This window comes from Sarcophilus harrisii, chromosome 6 (assembly GCF_902635505.1).
Source record: "Sarcophilus harrisii chromosome 6, mSarHar1.11, whole genome shotgun sequence".
Taxonomy (NCBI): Eukaryota; Metazoa; Chordata; class Mammalia; order Dasyuromorphia; family Dasyuridae; genus Sarcophilus; species Sarcophilus harrisii.
The window spans coordinates 231,259,847-231,281,244 of NC_045431.1; the positions used below are offsets into that span (position 1 = coordinate 231,259,847).

Consider the following 21,398-nt stretch of genomic DNA (forward strand, 5'->3'; position numbering starts at 1 on the left):
GGCTTAAATGACTTGCTCAGAGTCCCATAGCTGGTAAGAGAAATCTTCCCGACTCCAGGCCTGGCACTCTATGCACTGCAGCGCCACCTAGCTGCCCTTGACTAGATTTGAATCAACTAGAGAAAATTCTCTTTTAGATTGATTCTCCTTAATAAGAGAAACTGGTTGTTATTAAGTGAAATTGATGAGAATCTTGGAGGGAAGTGATCACTCTTTCCTGGAGTTTATGATGGAAAAAGAAGGAAAATCCTAGACCTCCCATGATCTCTGTGTTGTAGGAAAACAGATTGCAAAAGTGCTCTGAGGAAGGATAAGTGGGATTCCATATTAAAACTCACTCGAAAGAGGTGGAATGTTCCCAGTGATTATATTCAAAAGATACAGAATAACTCTTAAGAGAAGAAGAATGGGACATGAATACACAGGGTACTTATCAACCAACTTAAATTTTTAAAATTTTCTGAACAAATAGCAGAAGATGATGGGGTCCTGTAAGAATAGGGTCAGAAGCTTAGAATGAACTGAACATGTCCAAAAAAGCAAAAATTAAAAAACTGGTGGGGGAGAGATTGGACTTTTTGAGGCAAACAAGGAGAATCGAAGATGAGGTTGGTGTATTTCTCAATGTGGATAAGTCAATAACAACATTATTGACAGTGACAGAGAAAGCTGAAGCTCTTGCTCTGCTTCTGTTTTATTGGACAAGGAGAAAGATTCTTAAACTGAAAAAGACAGAACAATATGACTAAAAGTCAGTCAATAGCCAATATAATTAAGGAGAAAATAAGAGAGTACCTCACTGTTCTTTATGGATTCAAGCCATTTAGTCTTAGATTAACTATGTCCTGAAATGCTAAACCATTGTGATTTTTAAAAGGATAGAGAATGGGAGAGGTGCTGGATTACTAATGAAGGGTTAATTTTCCAAAAAGCAGAAATGCAGAGAATGGACTTTATAGCTTTGTCAGTAAGTTTTGCCTTTGATTTGAAAACATGCTTTTCAAAAAGTTAAGTTGTACTTAATTTCAAATGAAGATCCATCATCTTTCCCTCCCAATGAGATCTCCTCTCCCTCCTTACTAACCCCCATGAGAAAGAAAGAAAACAAAATCCAATTAAACACATATAATTAAACAAAACAAACCTCCCACGGTGGTCCTGTCAAAATTGTGTGTGTGTGTGTGTGTGTGTGTCTTAATTTACACTCTTGAATCCATCATCCGTCAGAAGGTGAGCAATATGTTTCATCATGAGCCCTGTGGAATTCCAGTTAATCATTGTGTTGATCAGAATTCCCAAGTCTTTCCAAGCAGTTTGTCTTTGCAGTATTGTTGTGATTGCATAAATTCTTCTCTTCAGTCTGCATCTGTCCCCTTCTTTATTTCTTATAACACAATAGTATTAGCATAAGATAAAATTCTATATTGGAGTTGAAAAATAAACTTCAGAAGTACAAGATGGTGAAATCGGGCTCAATAAGCAGTTTATGTCAAACCAAATCTAGAGGTTTGAGTGGACTGCAAATTTAGTAAGTGTTTAAAGTGAAATGTGCCAGCCAGGAAAGGTAGTCAGTCCTTAAGCTGCTTTCCGAGAGAACTTGTATCTAGGGATAGAGAGGCAGCAATCTCTCTGCGTTCGCCTGTGTTCATTTCAGAGTACTGCACTTTAAGGAGATCAGTAATCTGTTGAACATTCTGAAGAGAACAACTAGAAAGATAATAAAGGGCCTGGAGAACAGCCCATGTGAGGATCATTTGAAGGAACTGGAGGGGATTAGTCTAGAAAAGAATAGTTTTAGAGGAATCATAGCTGCCTTCGGGTATCTAAAGGACCCATAATGTGGAAGAAGAAGCAGATTCTCATAGGATTATAGCCCAGATGAGTCTGGCCCTGTCTTTTTACAGGTCTGGAGACTGATAGACTTGCTAATGGTGGCACAGCTAGTAGTGTCTTGAACCGAGATCCTCACACTTTACAACTTGGATCCATAGGCCAAAACTAGGGCCAATCAAGGACTAGCAAAAGGATTGGTTCAGTTTGACATGCCTGTCACTAATGATCAGAAGAGACACAAGCTGTCTCGAATGCATAAAAGCTCATCGGGGATGTTGCAGAGGGGATTTTTGTTCATGCCTGAGGTGGACTAAGTTACCTCAAAGTAAATATTTATTTAGCACCTACTATGTGCCAGATGGATACAAAGACAAAAAAATTAACAATCCCTACTCCCAAGAAACTTATATTCTTCAGTTATTCTTTGATGATTTATATCATGTCTGATTGTAAAACCCATTTGGGTTTTTCTTGGCAAAGATACTGGAGGAGTTTTCAATTTCCTTCTCTGGCTCGTTTTACAGAGGAGGAAACTGAGGCAAACAGGGTTAAGTGACTTGCTAGTGTCTGGGGCTGGATTTGAACTCAGAAAGATGAGTCTTCCTAACTTCAGGCCCAGAACTCCATCTAGTGTGTCCCCTAGCTGCCCATATTCTATTGGGGGAGATAAGTGCATACATATGTATACATACAAACTAAATACAAAGACAATAAAAACAAAATCACCCCTCCTTCCTTGAGGAAATTAGAGCTTCCTGGAGAAGGTGGCCTTGAAGAAAAAAAAGACTTCTATGAGGCTGAGATCTGGGGGACAGCCAGTCTAGGGTTACAGTCCAGTCATGGCAGAGGGAGGGTGATGGGTAAGGAAGAGAGCAAAGACCAGCTTATGCAGACTGTAGCGTCCAGGAAAGGTCATAATTGCCAGGAAAGCGAGGTGGGAAATGATTTAGAAAGCCAAGGAGATAAGTTCATATTTGACTAGAGGTAACAGGGGATCCCAGAAGTGGGTTGAACAGGGGAGGACACAGTCAGATTAACAATCATGAGATTAACATTTCACTTCTCCCTCACTGATTCCATATCATATTTCCCCTTGCTGCTTCTCATAAGGACTTTCTAGTTATAAAGAACTTTCAGGATAGGCACAGGACGGAACTTTTGATTTTACTGCAGTAGGTATTACACCCTCTCTGGGACAATAATAATTGCTGGTATTTATTTAGCACTTGAAGGGTTGCAAAATATTTTACCAATATTATCTCATTTTATCTTCACAACAGCCCTAGGAAGTAGGTGCTGTGGTTAGCCCCTTTTAGAGATGAATTAACTAAAGCTGAAGAAGGAAATGGCAAATCCTCCCCTCCAGTGTCTCTGCCAAGAAAACCCCAAGTGGAGTCACAAAGAATCTTACACAACTGAACAATAATAAACTGAAGCAGAGAAAGGTTATGTCTTGTTTAGAGTCATAGAGTTATGTCTTGCTTAGAGACACTGACTGACTGAGTCAGTGTCTGAGGCTAGATTTGAACTCAGGTCTTTTTGACGCTTGATCTAGCTCTCTGTGCACTATACCATCTAACTGCCTGCAATTAATAGCTAGCATTTAGATAATTCTTTAAAATTTGCAAAATGTTTCAAAAATATTATCTCATTTTATCCTCAAAAGAGTCCTGCAAGGTAAATGCTATTTTGGAGGGAATTTTGCCTTGGGAATAACAGTGCCCTCCAATGCACCAGATGCACTTTCTACCCAATCCCCACTGCCCTTAGAGAAAAATCACTGGGAGGGCCCCACTCCTCATCACCACCAACAACCACCTCTGCTCATCTGTCACTAAAGGGCAGACAGCCCCAGGGACCTTGGGAGTAGCAGTACCCCATAACCCCAACTATCAGTTCTGCTCCCAGCCCAGCCCTCACAAGTTGTCATTTGGGGAAATGACCTCTGTAGAGGAGAGGCCAGTCATCCCCATCCAAGGCAGACAAGCCAGCCTGGCAGATGGAGCTGGCCCCTGAATGAGAAGCAGGAGGCAGCCTAGACCAAGCAACTCAAACCACCACCCGCTCCCCCAAACTCCAAAAGCCCTAGTAGTCAGACATTAATACCATTTAAGAAGTGGCATTAATATGTGCTTTGTTGCTGCACCTAAAGGACCATGGCCTTTTCTATCTGACTTATAGCTGAAACTTTCCATATGTATTATCTCCTCCATTAGTATGTGAACTCCTTAAGAACAGGGGCCATTTTACTATTCTATTTATAACCTCAGGCTTAAGTTTTTAAGTTATTAAGTACATAAAAATACTTAATAAATTCTTCATTGTTATCCCTATTATACAATTGAGGAAACTGAAGCAGATGAGTTAAGTGACTTACCTAGAGTCACACAACTAGTAAATGTCTCAGGCCAGTTTTGAATTCAGGCCTTCTTGATTCCAGATTCAGTCTTCTATCTGTATGCTATTTAGTTGGCTCAACTTGAATTGAGAATAATAAGAACAGTTGATATAAAACATCCCCCACCAAAATGTGCACTTTTATAAATACATAAAGTCTGTGGGTAGGGATTTTAAGTTTTACATTAGACAGGAAAGCATTATGAGTAGAGAATGTGTTACAAAAGAGTGTTTCTCAACATCATTCCCGAAAGTACTTCTGTTCCCTTTCATAGTGTCCTCACAAAGCCCCTTTTATGTGTAAATGTCCACAGTGTGGGCTACTTAGGAAGACTTCCAGGAAACTGAGTCTCAGAAAGGGGAGTAGATGTGCTTCCTATTGCCTCATGACTTGTTTAACCAGCCTCAGTTGTGGCCTATTCAGGAGATGTCATGCAGAATAAGCATGTGGGACCCTATTTATGTCAAAACCTGAATTTGTTTTTCCAGGGCTGCAAATTTTAAAAAACATTTCAGCTCTGTATTTATCTAGCAGGAAACTAGGGTTAAATTATACCCCTTTTAAATAAACATGTGCCTAATTATAGGAAGATGCAGCTTACTTTTACAGCTCTGTCAGGATTTTCCCATCAGGCCCCAGTCTTTGTTGATAACTCTCCAACCAAAAGGATCCAATTGGGCAGCAACTTCAGAAATTCAATCTCTTCGGGAGGATTGAAGAGCTAATACTGCACAGCAAGGGATGACAGAGTCCATTTTTGCTGAAAGGCTCCATGTGCAAGGGTTGATAGGGATTTGGGGTGAGCTGTGTTTTCTTTAAGCTGTTGCCAATGGCATTTTTTGATACTAGTGATGCATTTAAGCGACTTCCTTGACTATCTCTCAACCCAAAACTAAACCCAACAAAATTGTTGTACAACAAGGCAGCTTTCTAGAAAATTGTATGATCGCAGCTCCATCCCACTCCCCAAACCTCAATTCAGCAAAAAAAAATTTAAGTACCCAAAGTTTAAGGTTTAATAATTTTTTCCTGATGGTTTCCTTCGATCTGTACTGGTAATATTAACAGTGTCCATCTAGATATCTTGTCATCAGATCTGTAATTGTAGATCATTAGAAGTAGAGCTTAGAATGCAAGATGGTAGGGCTTGAAGTGTCTTTACAATGCAGAATGCCAGGGCTTGTAGAAACCCATGCAGAACAGAATCTTATAACTGGAAGAGACTTGGAACATAGAATGTTTTTTAAAATAAATTTTCATTGATATCTTTTGTTTTTACATTGCCTAAATTTTCCCCCGCATCCTCCCTAGAGAGCCATTACAAAGATTTTGTGCAAAAGAGAAAAAAATCAGTAAAACCAATCAATATATCAGTAAAAATCTGACAATATATGCAAAGTCCCACACCCATCTCTGCCAAGGAGTGAGGAGGAAGTATCCTCTCATAAGTCTTCTTTGGAGCTGAGCTTAGGATATAAAATGTTAGAGGGTGAAAAGAACCTTTAAACAGAACATAGAGGGAGAAGAAGCTTGGAGATTATTGAGTTATTAGATGTAAAATAAGCTTATCGAGAGTAGACTATGTTGGCTTTTTCTTTGTGCTTCTCATTCCTTCCCATAATGCCTGATACATAATAAGCACTTGCTAAGTGCTTATTGATCCGATTGACAGTACATCTGTATGGCACCTAACTGGCCCCTTCTGCCAGCTTGTGCCTGTTGGGCATCTCTTGAATACTTCTCAGATAAATGGTCTGACATTCAACATCCCTTTGAACACCTCCACTGATGGAGAACTTACTCTTTCACAAGGCAGAGCCTGCAAACTCCACTTCTTGTCACTTCTAATGGTTAGAACATTTTTCTTTATGTGGACCCCAAACTACATCTCTAACTCTGACCCATTTCATTAATCAGACTAAAGCTGGCCATTTTAATAACTCGGCCCCCTACTCCAATTTCTGACCTTGTGAGGTCAAGGAGAAGAATAACTAACTGATCTCCATGGGCACTCTTCAATAGTGAGGACAGCTGCCAAGTCCTGCTGAGCCTTATCTTCAGGTTAAACATTTCCTATCCTCAGGTACATGGGGATCCCACATAGAACCCTACGCCTCTGTTGAAAGCGGTCATAGGACTGGAAGGGTCTTTTCAAAAGCCATCTAGTTGTATAGCATCATTTTATAGATAAGAAAACTGAGGTCCAGAAAAACAAAAGGGATTTGCCCAAGATCATACAACTTTTTAATAACAGCAGGGATTTAATCTCAGCTCCTTTGAGGCTGAACTCATCTTTTTTTTACATTATATCACACTGTCCCTCCCCAAGTGAAGCTCTGGAAAGGGCTGTTCCTCCCCATCATGGGGAGCTTTAGTCTCTTTGGAGAATTTCTTACTTCTCTGCAGCCAATTGTCTCCATGCAGTAGTCTCTAACGAGATTCCCTGGAGATACTATTTTACACCAGGGAGATTCACAGAAAATGTTCTTAAGTGGGTGGCCTTTGGGAGACCATATGGCTTAGAAGCGCAGCCAGGACCCCTAGCCAGGAGCACCTCTAATGCACTCTTGTGTTGTAGAGCTTCAGAGACACAGACCCACAGATAGTTACTATGGATAGACCCAGTGAACCCATGAGCAGCAGACCTGGGACTGCACCTCCTGGGTCCTGGCTCCTTGTCCTAAGGTCAGTGACCTCAGAGATCTCAAGTTCCAGATGAAGAACTCCACCCAGAGTCAGTGAATGGCTCCTGGACACACAACTAGAGAGCCAGAGCCAGGATTTGAACCCAGATCCTCTGATATTCGAGCACTGGAGCCATCACTGGTGCCCTTCTCACTGTGTCCCCTAACCTTCCCCTTCAAAAGCCATGTAGTTTAGTGGAAAGCTCAACACAAACCAATACAATCTTGAGGAAGTCATGTTTTTCCCTTGGAGCCTTTATTTCTTCATCTGCAAAATGAGGCTTATAATGATAGCTGCTTTGTCACCTGCAAATCCCTGTACAGATATGACTTTTTATTGCCATTTAGTACAGCCCCCTGTTTTTATTAGGAAGGAAACTGAGGACCAGGGAAGCTTGCCACAAAGCCAAAGAATGTTTTGGTCCTGGGGAAGCAGAGGCAAAAGCTTCCTTCAGTGATTGTCCCCCACAGGGACTTTCATGGCTGAGTGACCATCTGTTCCACCTTGAGTACTCCCCCAAGAACCCCCATTTTAGGGGGTGGGGCCAAGAGTCTGCTTTATCCTCCTGCCCTATGGTCCTTGACAACTTGGCCAGGACCCAAGAGCTCACAACCTGCCCTGGATTCCTGGCTAACACATCGCTGTGTACTGTGAGTGAGGTGCTGCTTCTCACACGATGTGAGTTCTGTACACTTATTTATAATCCTAAAGGTGGCACTTTAATTCAGACGTGAAACATGCCAGTCACCACATATGCCAGACTTGTTTCTATCTGCAGTTGCTCAGTGGAAGCTGCATCTAAAAAGCCACTTGGCTTCCTAAATCTAGAGGTAATTGAGGTTCAAGGACTAGACAAGCTCCGGTGGTTGACAATGCTCTCGGGGGCTCTCCTAGCTAGAAGCTGAGACAGCTGGGACAATGATACTTGAACTTTTCTTCCTGTTCCCCAAGAGGTGCAGGATTGTCAGATCACAGAATGTAAAAGCTAGAACACATCTTATAATAGAGTCTTAGGGCTAAGGATGACCTCAGAACAGAGAATACAGAACTGGAGAGGAGCTTAGAACCTAAGGGAGCAGGATCAGAAGGGACCTCAGAGTCTAGTCTAGTTCTCTTTATTTATGGTTGGGGAAATTTAGACCTGGAGAGAATTATCCAGAGCCATATAAGTGGCAAATAGCAGGTATCTCAGATAATCTTTTTAATTAAAGTTTTAAATTTATAAAACATATGCATGATTTTTCCAACATTGACCCTTGCATAGCCTTGTGATCCAAATTTTCCCCTCCTTCCCCTTACCCCCTCTCATAGCTCGCAGGTAGTCTAATACATGTTAAATATGTTAAAATACATGTTAAATTTGACATGTGTATGCATATTTACACAGTTATCTTGCTGCACAAAAAAATCAGATCAAGAAGGAAGAAAAAGAAAAACTGAAAAAGAAAACATAAGGCAAACAAATAACAGAGAGAGTGAGAATGCTATGTTGTGTTCCACACTCAGTTCCCATGGTCCTTTCTTTGGGTATAGATGGCTCTCTTCATCACTGAACAAGTGGAACTGGTTTGAATCCTCTCAATGTTGAAGAGAGCCACTTGACCAGAATTGATCGTTGTATGGTCCTATTGTTGGTGTGTACAATGATCTTCTGGTCCTGCTTTCACTCAGCATCAGTTCATATAAGCCTCTCCAGACCTCTCTGAAATCATCCTGCTGGTCATTTCTTACAGAACAATAATATTCCATAGCATTCATATACCATAACTTACTCAGCCATTCTCCAATTGATGGGCATCCACTCAGTTTCATTTCTAGCCACAAACTGTCACAAACATTTTTGCACATGGGGGTCTCTTTCCCTTCTTTAAAATCTCTTTGGGATATAAGCCCAGTAGTAACACTGCTGGATCAAAGGGTATGCATAGTTTGATAATTTTTGAGCATAGTTCCAAATTGCTCTTCAGATGATTGCATCCATTCACAATTCCATAATGTATCAGTGTCCCAGTTTTCCTACATCCCCTTCAACATTCCTCATTATCTTTTCCTGTCATCTTAGCCAATCTGAGAGGTGTGTAGTAGTGTCTCAGAATTCTCTTAATTTGCATTTCTCTGATCAATAGTAATTTGGAGCACCTTTTCATGTGACTGTAAATAGTTTCAATTTTTCATCTGAAAACTGTATGTTCATATTCTTTGACCATTTGTCAATTGGAGAATGGCTCAAACTACTATAAATTTGAGTCAATTCTCTATGTATTTTAGAAATGAGGCCTTTATCACAACCTTTGCATGTAAAAATGTTTTCCCAGTTTATTGCTTTCCTTCTACTCTTGTCTGCATTAGTTTTGTTTGTACAAAAGCTTTTTAACTTTATATAATCAAAAAATCAAAAAATTCTATTTTGTGATCAATAATGATCTCTAGTTCTTCTTTGGTCACAAATTCCTTCCCCTTCCTCAAATAGGAGAGGTAAACTATCCTATGTTTTTCTAATTTGTTTATAATCTCATTCTTTATGTCTAAATCATGAACCCATTTCGACCTTATCTTAGTATATGGTGCTAGGTGTGAGTCTATGCCTACTTTCTGCCATACTAGTTTCCCATTTTCCCAGCAGTTTTTGTCAAATAGTGAATTCTTATCCCAAAAGCTAGGGCCTTTGAATTTGTCAAACACTAGATTGCTATTGTCATTGACTATTTTGCTCTGTGAATATAACCTATTCCACTGATCAATTTCTCTATTTCTTAGCCAGTACCAAATGGTTTTGATGACTGCTACTTTATAATGTAATTTTAGATCTGGTACAGCTAGGCCACCTTCATTTGCTTTTCTCTTCATTAATTCCTTTGAAATTTTTGGCCTTTTGTTCTTTCAGATGAATTTTGTTATTTTTTCTAGGTCAGTATTTGATTTGGTTTGGTATAGCACTAAATAAATAGAATAATTTAGGGTTATCTCAGATAACCTTGAGCCACTTTGGCCTAGGAGCCCCAAGCTGTTCTCATGCTTTAATACTAATTTAAGAAGATTGGTCATGAGGAGAGATGGAGATTAAGTTATTTGGGGCATCAAAACATAAATCTTTTACACTGGGTAATAAACATTGTGTATTGGAAAGAATCAAGACACTGGAATTCTAGCTTTGCTCCTCACTAACTGAGGACAGGGCACTTCATCTCTCTGGATCTCGACTTCCTCATCTGTAAAATGGACAATAGGATAGACTAGACAGTCTCCGAAGCCCCTTTTGGATCTAAAATCCTACATCTTAGATCCCTTCTGGCTCTTATAATCTGCCTTATCAATACTGTGTTCTAGGGTCCTGCCCTTTTCCGAGATCTCACTTTTATGCCTCTGACATTCTCTGCTCTCTCTCCCAGCCCTGACTTGCTCTGTTCTAAGGTCTCTCCCTGCTCTGTTCCAAGTTTCCTCTCTGTTTTGTTTTGACATTCTGAGATCTCTTCCTAAATTCTAAGGTTCCTCCCAATCTGGCATTCCATGTTCTAAAGGTCCTCCCAGATCTGACATTGTCCAATCTATCGTCTCTCTCCTGGCTCTGACATTTTATGTTCTAAGGCCCTTTTCAGATCCTAAATTGAAGACTTCTTTAAAAGAGAGAGATGATAGAGCAATTGGAAACAACCTAAATTCTCACAATTTGGTTGTAGGGTGCAAGGTTTATAACTCAGGTCACTGACATCAGGAGTCACTAGCTCTGGATCCAGTATCTAGAATTTATCCAAGATCTTCATGGCAGCCTAACATTGGGCTGGCAGAACTAGACAGAAAACCCTAGTTTGGGCTAACTCCATTAACTGGTGGCCGAGTTGAAATTGTTGGTTAGTGAAGAAAAGAATAGTAGAATGTAAGGAAATAACTCTGATTTCAAAGTCTCTCTGAACTCAATCTCAGCATCCTTGACTGTACCATTAGGCTACAGAAACAACCTCCTCACTTACCTTCTGGCCTCTAGTCTCTCCTCCTCCAAGTCATGCTTCACAGCTGCCAAATGACTTTCTTGAAACCTAAGTCTTGGTCATGTCATTTCCCTGCCCAAGAACGTTTTCTGGCTCTCTAGTTATTGCCTCTGTTGAAATGTAAACTCTTAAGGTTGGCCAAAGTCCTTGGCTACCTTGCTTCTCCCAGTATTCCCAGATTTATTATACATCCTTCCTCATGCTCTCTGTTCCTGCCAAACTGGGCTACTTGCCATAGCCTGAATTCAGCATCTCATCACTTCTGCCACTTGACACAGCTCTCTCTCTGGGTCTCTGTCTCTGAATGTCTCTCTGTGTCTGTCTCTGTCTCTCTCTCTGTCTCTCTGTCTCTCTCTCTTTCTCTCTCTCTCTCTCTCTCTCTCTCTCTCTCTCTCATACACACACACACACACACACACACACACACACACACACAGTTTTGCCTTTGCCAAACACTAAAATTCTGCCGAAAAGAAGACCATTATTTGTAATTTAGACCAAAGCAAAGGGAACAGTGGGGGAAGGATGCATCTTCCCAGGGGACAGACAAATCTGGTGGGGAGGTGTGTCTGACATGCTTTTCTCCTCTCAGCCCTGACCTGCCCACCTCTTTCCCATTTGCTCTCATTTAGATTGAAGTAGTTATCAAGTTCTCCAGATAACAAAATCTCCAATTTTACAACCAAGTCAGGTTCCTAGATTTGCAGGCACCAATTATGTGCTCTCTCTCTTGGACCAATTAAATTTGCAGGTGTGATAATTTCAACATCAACAGTCTAAGGTTATCTCAGAAGATCTTTTCATGAAATATTTATAAGAGACTCTGGGAATGTTAACCCCTTCAGCTGGCACACTTCTGGAGAATCAGGGTATCTAATGAGCAGAAAAGAAGCTAATCAAGGGTGTTAGTAATTAGCGATGGATTGTACCAGTTACACGTCAGGCATGGAGCATGGACGGGCACTGAGGGCAGCATGGCAAGGTTAGGTATCATTTCATTGAAAGCCTTTATTAAAAATCTGTCCAATTGAACTATTCAAAGTTTAGAACCATTCTTCTCAATTTTCTGGGCCTGTCTGTAAAACAGCACCATCGGAATTACAGTCCTGACCCAGATCAGTGTGGTCTGGAGGAAAGAGACAAGGGCAGGAAGCGGAGGCCTGGCTTCTAGTCCTACTTCTGCCAGTGACAAGAGTTCCCATTTCCTGCACTGCACACTGATGCTACCTCCTGTTGGGTGGAGAAGAAGTTGGGTCTCAGAGGCTATGCTCTGGTGTGTCTTAGGCAGCTGCAAGTGCCAAAGCTTCCTGTGATAGATTGATGGGCACTTAATATGTCTGCTGATCTGCTGCTGAGGAGTGAGTGGTTATCTAGGGAGTAGAGGGAACCCCTCTCCAAATCCTCACTCTCTGGAAACACTGGAGCATTTGCAGTGGAAAGACGCTTTCCTCACAGCCAATTGTCTCTAAGCTTTTAGGGTGCTAGCTTTCTCTGGACCTCAGTTTTCCCTTTACAGAGGGTTTTAAACAAGAACTCTCCAGGTCGAGTAGTTTGGAACTATGCTCAAAAAGTTATCAAACTGTGTATACCCTTTGATCCAGCAGTGTTACTACTGGGCTTATATCCCAAAGAGATTATAAAGAAGGGAAAGGGACCTGTATGTGCACGAATGTTTGTGGCAGCCCTCTTTGTAGTGGCTAGAAACTGGAAACTGAATGGATGCCCATCAGTTGGAGAATGGCTGAATAAATTGTGGTATATGAATATTATGGAATATTATTGTTCTGTAAGAAATGACCAACAGGATGATTTCAGAAAGGCCTGGAGAGACTTACATGAACTGATGCTGAGTGAAATGAGAAGGACCAGGAGATCATTATATACTTCAACAACAATACTAGATGATGACCAGTTCTGATGGACCTGGCCATCCTCAGCAACGAGATCAACTAAATCATTTCCAATGGAGCAGTAATGAACTGAACCAGCTACGCCCAGAGAAAGAACTCTGGGTGATGACTAGAAACCATTACATTGAATTCCCAATTCCTATATTTATGCCCACCTGCATTTTTGACTTCCTCCACAAGCTAATTGTACAATATTTCAGAGTCTGATTCTTTTTGTACAGCAAAATAATGGTTTGGTCATGTATACTTATTGTGTATCTAATTTACATTTTAATATATTTAACATCTACTGGTCATCCTGCCATCTGGGGAAGGGGGTAGGGGGTAAGAGGTGAAAAATTGGAACAAGAGGTTTGGTAGTTGTTAATGCTGTAAAGTTACCTATGCATATAACCTGTAAATAAAAGGCTATTAAATTAAAAAAATAAAAATAAAAGACTTGAACCCCCCCCCAAAAAAAAAAGAACTCTCCAGGTCCCTTCTAGCTGTTGGGAAGAGCTGTAAGGACTAAAGTGCCAGAGAATGGGACATAAAAGGAAGGAGCCCTAGATTTAGATGCCAAAGCCCTGCACTCAGATCTCAGCCTTGTTCCTTGGGGTCTGGGTAATCACTTCCTCTCCCTAGGCCTCAGCTTTTGTTACCTATAAAATGGGTGATTTTACCAGGGAACATATAAAGCTGGGGTTTCAGACCCCACCCTCACCCCTGAGACACTCTGGGGAAGTATAGGGACCCCTGCTGAGGACAATGTTTTTAAATGCAAAGCATAAAACACGTGGGATTACAAAGAAACCCAGTTATATTTTAATACAATTATTGAGCTATTTTTAAAGTCAGTTCACAGATTTCAGGTTAAGAGCTCCTGCTCTAGAGCCTCATTCAGATTTATATCTTAGGATTCTGTGGCCCCTCCATCCAGCCTCATAGTTATCACCCTCTAGGGCATCAGTGGGTGAGTAATAAGTCCAAATCCTAGATCCTGGTTTTTTACTGTTTCTTGGACCATAAAGAGAGTTTTGTATTTTGGTTTCGCAGGAGGCAGATAGGTGGAACAGTAATTGGGTGTCAGGAAGATCTGAATTCAAATCCAAATTCAGATACTTATAAGAATGTGACCTTGGACACATAACTTCTGTTTGCCTCAGTTTCTTCTTTTGTAAAATGGCGCCTACTTTGTAGGCTGTTGCAAGGATCAAAAGAGATGCTATTTGTTTTGTTTTTTTTTTAAATAGCTTTTTATTTACAAGTTACATGTATGGGTAATTTTACAGCATTGACAATTGCCAAACCTTTTGTTCCAATTTTTCCCCTCCTTCCCCCCACTCCATCCCCTAGATGGCAGGATGACCAATACATGTTAAATATATTAGAGGATAAATTAAATACAAAATAAGTATGCATGTCCAAACCGTTATTTTGCTGTACAAAAAGAATCAGATTCTGAAATATTGTACAATTAACCTGGGAAGGAAATAAAAAATGCAGATTGCTCTTCAGAATGGTTGGATGTATTCACAGTTCCACCAACAATGTATTAGTGTCCCTGTTTTCCCACATCCCCTCTAACATTCCACATTATCTTTCCCTGTCATTCTAGCCAGTCTGACAGGTGTGTAATGGTATCTCAGAGTTGTCTTAATTTGGATTTCTCTGATTAATAATGACTTGGAGCAAATCTTCATATGGCTAGAAATAGTTTCAATTTCTTCGTCTGAGAATTTTCTGTTCATATCCTTTGACCATTTATCAATTGGAGAATGGCTTGATTTCTTATAAATTAGAGTCAATTTTCTATATATTTTGGAAATGAGGCCTTTATCAGAACCTTTGACTATAAAAATAATTTCCCAGTTTGTTGCTTCCCTTCTAATCTTGTCTGCATTAGTTTTGTTTGTACAAAAACTTTTCAATTTGATATAATCAAAATTTTCTATTTTGTGATCAGTAATGACGAGATGCTATTTGTAAAGTGTTTAGCATGCAGTCATTATCATCACTCTTATCTCAGCTACCACCAAGATGGTGTAGCCATTTCAGGACCCCAAAATCCCGTGCCTGAAAGTCCCTTTGTGGTTATCTAATTGGATCCCTCCTTTCTGGGCCACTCCGGAGCTGGGGTGCGCCTGCCTTCCCAGAACACCTGGAGGTCCCTCTGTAGCTCGCTCCAATACTGGCTGTGCCATGAGGCCAGTCCCTGAGACAAGCTGAGGTTGTCAAGGAGCAGTAAAGTAGGCAGCCGCTGCCTCAGGCCTGCCCAGATGCCTTCCCTGCCCTCACCTGTGTTCTTTCTGTAGGAGCAGAGCCTGGATGAGGAGATGGTAGAAGAGGATATGGAGACCCCCATGGAAGAGTTGCCGCCACCCCTGCAGGAGAGTCCCCTCGAAGGTACTGTGCCTGGGCCTCTCTCGGGGTTCCCCCTCCCCTCTCTGCATCTGCGACGATCCTCTTATCAATGTGGGTGGGAGGGTGAGAGCCCGGCAGGCCCCCCACAGCAACAGGGTGACAGCAGGTGTCACTTGAGTTTAAGGAAAGTGGCAGCTGCCAGCGGCATGGGATGGGTGCACGTGGCACCTTGTCATGTTGGGAAGGGAGTTTGTATTGGGGAAAATCAGGGGTTTTAATTAAAAGCAATTATGTCTAAGCCTCCTGTCACGCGGCTTGTCGTCCTTGACAGAGTCAGATAGAGTCAGAGCTGTTGGGAGAGAGTGAGGAGAACAGTTCTTCCCTCCGTGCCAGAATTCTGCCCGGCGCAGCCTTCTCTTCTGGGTCCAGCTTCTGACTCATTCAGCACCCCACCCCCCCTTTCTCTTCTGGCCTTTCAGGTCAGGCAAGTCGTGTCTGCTGGACCATTGCCAAGGAGCAAGAACAACATTCCTTGGTGACCAGCCGGCCAGCTGCTGCCCCCTCGCCCCCTCCCCACCTGGCCCTCTTCCTTTATTCTGGTTCTGAAAGTTGCTCATATTTGAGAGGAGAGATGGCTAGCGCCAGTGTCACAGGAATCCCCACCGCCACCTCTGGGCTCAGGAGGCCCGATTGCCACATGAGGCAGTGGCTGGCCCCACATGTGGCGTAACTGACCCCTTGACCCCTGGGGAGCAGGGAGAAGAGGACATGCTGGACCCAGTGAAGCTGGCCAGGCTATCAGATGGCTGATCAGGGTGCAAAGCCGTCTTTTCTTGAGTGCCTCCTTCCCTATAGACTGTGAGCTCTCCTCCAAGAAAAATCAGTTAATAAGCATTTATTAAGCACATGTTGTGTACCAGTACCATGCTAGGCTCTGGAGCCATAAGCACAAGAATAAAACAATCTCTCATCACAAGGAACTTGCATTCTTATGAGGGAGACAGCTAGCACTCACATGTGTGTATGTGCGCTTATGTGTATATATATATATGTACATGTACATATAATATAAATGCACACACACACACACACACACACACACGTAAAATGCAAAGGACTTTACTTTCAAGGAGGTCAGGAAAGGCTTCTTTCAAGCCATGGCTGCACCTTCCCCAAAGAGAGGAGCTCAAAAGACTGAGGTTTGGAGGGAGCTCGTGCCAGGCATGTGCTGAGTTATGGAGTTCAGTTATGGGGGGTGTCTGAAGGATGGAGAGAAGGCTAGTTTGTGGGGCTTCAAGACCCAGACAGTCTCTCTTTTATTTTAGAGATGACAAGAAGCCCCTGCAGGCCACCTAAGGGATGATGCTGTTCGATTCTGTGCCTAAAGCATCAGCAAATCGAGTGGCCTATTGTGGAGAGAGAGTTGAGGCAGGGAGCCCAGTCAGGAGGCCCAGCAATAAAGTTAGTTGGTCGATATTTAGTGCCTGCTGTGTGCCAAGCACTGTCCTAGGCACTGTACACAAAGAAAGATAAAAGGTGGTTTCTGCTCTCGTGGAGTCTAAAGGGGAGAGATAGCATGCTAATAACCGGTACAAATAGGCTATTAACAAGATCAGTTATGAAATAATCAATAGAAAGAAGGCCCTGGGACTAAGGGGGAATCAGGAAAGGCTTCTTCCTGATGACAGGATTTTAGCTGGGGCTTGAAGGAAGCCAGGGCATTGAAGAGACAAAGGGGAGGCCCGAGAGCCTTCCATCCTAGTGTCCAGGAAGCCAGGAAGAATGGTCAGGAGAAGGAGAGGCAGTGTCCCTGGAGGGCAGAAAATGTCCCAGTGTGAAAAGCCTGGCAGAGGTTAGATCCAGGGAATGGGGTAGGGAGAGAGCAGCCTCCTTTGGCATTGGGACAGTCAAGATTTGGGCCTCCTCGGACCCAAGTGGCTGTGTGATGGCAGGCCAGGTCATGTCCCCTTCCTAGGCCTCCGTTTCTACATCTGCTCAAGAAGGAGACTGGCCTCTGTGGCCTCCAACTCTGTGATCCTGTTTATGTGCAAAAAAGTTGTAGACATGAGACTCTTCTATCAGTCTTGTGCACCTTAGTGATAGTTTAAGCCACCTTTTTCTCCTCCCAAAGGAAACATGAATTACAAGTCAGATCTCTCACGGAGAACAGTCTCTCATTCTAGGGGGGGAAAGGAGTTTTTGTTTCTTTGAATGGGGAGTCCTTCCCTGCCCCCTAGTAAGCCAACCAACTTTGATCTTCCCCTCCCCTTTGCTCTTTTCCAGATAAACACAAACTGTTTGGACTTCTGTTTTAGGTTACCTTTTAAATCTGGTTCTGACTCTTCCAGGCTTTAATGAGCAGTGGGAGGAAGAATAAAATAAATCTGTAAGGATACAGTAAAACCTCATTAATTCAGACTTCAGGAAATGTGGAATTTTTAGATAATCTGGGCATTTCTTTTTGCCTGCTATCTATGAAAAAAAAGTTTTGCGGCAAATCAATCATGTAAACAAGAAAGCCGGTTAGTCTCCTTTAGAAGGAAGGTCAGTAGACTCCTGGCAGAGGGGAAAGGGCTCCCCACCCCTGCTATGTCAGAACAGAATGATCTTGGACAAGTTTCCTCCCAGACTGAAGGGATGATTCTGGACTATCTGAAGGCAGAATTTGTAGGGCCCATCCATATGCATTTAAACAAGAGAAATGACCCAGGTATGAGGCAGTTCTTGATTTAGATGGTTTGAGGGGCTGAGGGAAAGCCTCACTTTGGGACTGAAATGCCGTTTCCCTCCGTTTTGAAATTCTGAACATATTACCAAGGTTCTTCCAACCTGCAGGCCGCGCCCTTCTCAGCCTCCTTTGCTGCATCCTCCCCATCCTTCCCCTCCCACTAGCCATGGGCTTGGTTCTGTCCAGCTTTAGATTGATGATAATACATTTGGAATTTCAAGATCTCACAGCAATGAAGTCTTTCCCTAGAGTTGGCAAGAACCTTAGCCTTGGATTCCAAGAGCGGGCTCTGAGTTCTTGGGCAAAGCATTTTGCCTCCATCTCTCTCGTGGTCTACTGACAAGCCTGTGGCTTATGCAACCATATTGAAGACTGCAGAGAGGTCAGGAAGGATGAGGACTGGTAAAAGCCAGTGGATCCGGCTGTTGAGACGTCATTGGTAACCCTAGGGAGCAATCTTAGCGATGGTTGAATTAGAAACCAGATTGTGAGAGGGAATGGGAGGTGAGGAAATGGTAGTGAGGGGAATAAATGACATATCTCAGGTCTGTGACCCGGAGGAGAGAGATGGAGGGAGAACTCAAGAGAAGGGGGGATATTTCTTGTTTGATTTGTAAAGGATGTGGAAATGGGCACTTAGTGACTTCCTTCTAAGTTGTAGTCTTTCAACCATGGCTAGATGGTCACTCCTCTGGTAAATTGTAGCTAGGATCCTCTTTCTAATACAGACTGTCCAATGGTCTGCCTCCCAACCCTCAGCCAAGGTCATGGGGTGGGAGGGAAGAGGGGGAGAGGCCTGCCCAGACTGGAAGTCAGCTCTTCAGCTTGCAAACCATAAGTCTCATTCTTCTATGCAGCTTCCCACCAGTAAGAGCTGAGATTTAGACATCAATTAGCAGTTAATTACTAAGCTCTTATGGAGACTCCCTCACTTTACAATAGGCTGTCAGAGAAGAAGATAGAACCAATGTTTTTATAAATCCCATTTATATTCTAAAAATGTTCAGTATATCCAAGGTCCCACAGCAACTAAGCCTTCCCCAGAGTTGGGAAGACCCTAGTCTTGGATTCCAAGATCGAGGTCTGGGTTTTTGGACAAATCATTTTGCTTCTCTGAATCCCATTTTCCTAATTTGGATATGGGACATTAAAATGTTTTCACTGCCTTCTTTCCTGAACTGTTGTGTGTAAAGTACTTTGTGAATCTAAAAGGTGAGAAAAACTCAATATTAAGGTGAAATTGCTTCTTGGGCCTGGGGCTCGGGGTCCTGGTGCAGAAATAGAAGGTAGGGGAATTGCAGGTAAGGTGGCAGCAGTGGGGGCCTCGTTACCACTCTCTTATTCCCAGAATGTCAGAAACATGGAATGTCCAAGATGGAAGGGAACTTAGAACCTAGAATTTCAGAGCTGAAAGTTACCTAAGGACATAAAGGAATACAGGAGGTAGGTCAGCTCTGTGCAGGCACCTAGGGGCCTCAGTGTCCAATGAAAACCCCTCATTTTGCAAAGAAACATTCAGGGACTCATAAGGGGGAATGTAACACCATGAGTAAGTGACAGTCGGGACTAGAGGCTGTGACTAACCCGCTCTGACTCTCTCCAATTCTCAAAATGGGAAAACATTCTGAAACGGAGATTTTTCACTATGCCTGAATGACCTCAGCCAGCCCCCCAATTCCCGGAAGAGAACTGGGGCTCCCACATCAGATGGGGGTGACCTGGTCAATGTCATCTGAACCTCTCCCTGGATCAGGCAGGAACTGTTTTTAGCAGTCCCCAGGGGATGGGGTTTGTTCCTTGGCGTTTTGTTTTTTTAAATATGAGCTTTTCCCAGGGCCAGGAGGCATCCAGGGAGACTGAAACAATAGCTGGATAGCCTCCCACGCCCCTTCCCTTCCCAGAAGCCTCGGTTTCTCCATCAGTAACCATAGCGGGTAGGTCCAGGCAGATCCATGGGCGGGATTCTGTGACAGCTCCCAGGGTTATCTGCCTCAATTCCTACTCTGGGTCCCCCCCTCCCCCAGTCCCCATTGAATTTACATTTGTAAATGTCCTCCCTGAGGGATTATCGATGGGTTAATGGCTGGCTTTGATCTCAGAATGCTAAGGAGCCCCAGTTAAGTGCTGCTCGTGCCCACTTTGATCCTTAATGGGTCTAAGAGGCTGCCCAGTGCTGAGTGAAGAGCCTTGAACTTGGCTTTGGGAGACCTGGTCCTCTCCAGCTGGGCTCTCACACTGGCTAACGGGGATCGGGAGCATCTCACTTCAGCTCAGCTTCCTGGTCTAGAAGTGAGTGTGCTCAGCTAGACAGATGTTCTAAACTGGAGGGCCATGAACTTGTTTTTCAAAATAATATTCCGATAATTGTATTTCAATAAAATCAATTTCCTTTATAATCTGATGGATTTCGTTTTATGTATTTTCAAACATTCTGGGGCGTCCATAGGTTCCCGCCAAAGGAGTCTCTGATGACAAAAAGATTAGGTTCTGCTGGAGGTGTCTCAGTGCCCTTCCACCCTTTAAATTCATCTGGGAGCCTCACTCCCCACCTCAGCCCTAGCACAGGAAGTCAGATGCTTCCCGGAAGCACCTCCTCGTCCTCACTTCCCACCCTTCCTCTGCTTCTGGCCTTCAAGCCCACCAAGGTATTTGGGCACCATGCTCCCATGCCATGGTTTCCCAGGGGAGGGGGAGCAAGCTTGAAGCACTTGGAGGGTTGCCTGTGGCTGGCCTTGCTTCTAGAAGCCCCTGCCAACGGTAACAGAGGGATCCAGGCCATCTTGGGGAGCTCTGGGAAAAGCTAAAATAATCTTTAACCCCAGCATTCTCGAGGATGGACTTCCCCAGCTAATCCAGAGAGAAAGAGGCAAGGCAGCAGGTCCATCCAGAAATGAGCGTGTTTTCCTCCCCCTTTTAGTTACCAAGAAGGGAATGGGGGCCAGAGAGGGGAAGTAAGTCCTTCAGGTCTCACAGGTAGAAGGTGCCTTCACTATCTACTTGGCTGCTAAGGAGCAGGGCTGGGGACCTGTCCTCCCCAGAGATCTGGGCCTGTAGTCTGACTGGGAAGAGAGCCCAGACAGGTGGCGTGTGCCCCAGGCATTCTGGGATGGAGGCAGAGCCAGACCTCCCACCCAAGGCCTCTGCCTCTAAATACCAATCTCTCCCACTACAACCCAGCCACGTTGGAGTTCTGGGATGGGAAGTTCTCAATAGCCATTAAACAAAATGCCCTGCTGTAAGCGAGGGATCTCTAAGGCTCTTTTAATAGAAGGTGTCATTAACAACTGGATTTTTTTCTATTTCTTTTTTTATCTCATTCTCTGCCTCCTGGTAGCACCCCCCCCTCCCCCGCATTAAATCAGATGTTTAGCAAAAAAACATAATAAATCATGTTAGTGTAACTGAATCGTTTTCTTGTTTTCTGGGATCTATGAATTGAAGGCACTGTCTGCTAAGCCTTAATGTAATGAGAGCCCAGGGGAGCCCAGATAATATTCCGTGCCTTCCATCCTCAG

At 43.1% G+C, this 21,398-nt stretch overlaps 1 protein-coding gene across 1 annotated transcript in view; it reads left to right on the plus strand.

The window, feature by feature from the left end:
• Positions 1 to 21,398, plus strand: part of LOC100934550 (transmembrane protein 263) — a 333,570-nt gene that overhangs the window by 34,896 nt on the left and 277,276 nt on the right. The window contains exon 2 of the mRNA XM_023506380.2: positions 15,107 to 15,197. Within this exon, the coding sequence (XP_023362148.1) occupies positions 15,107 to 15,197 (91 nt within the window). The remainder of the gene's footprint in view (positions 1 to 15,106; positions 15,198 to 21,398) is intronic.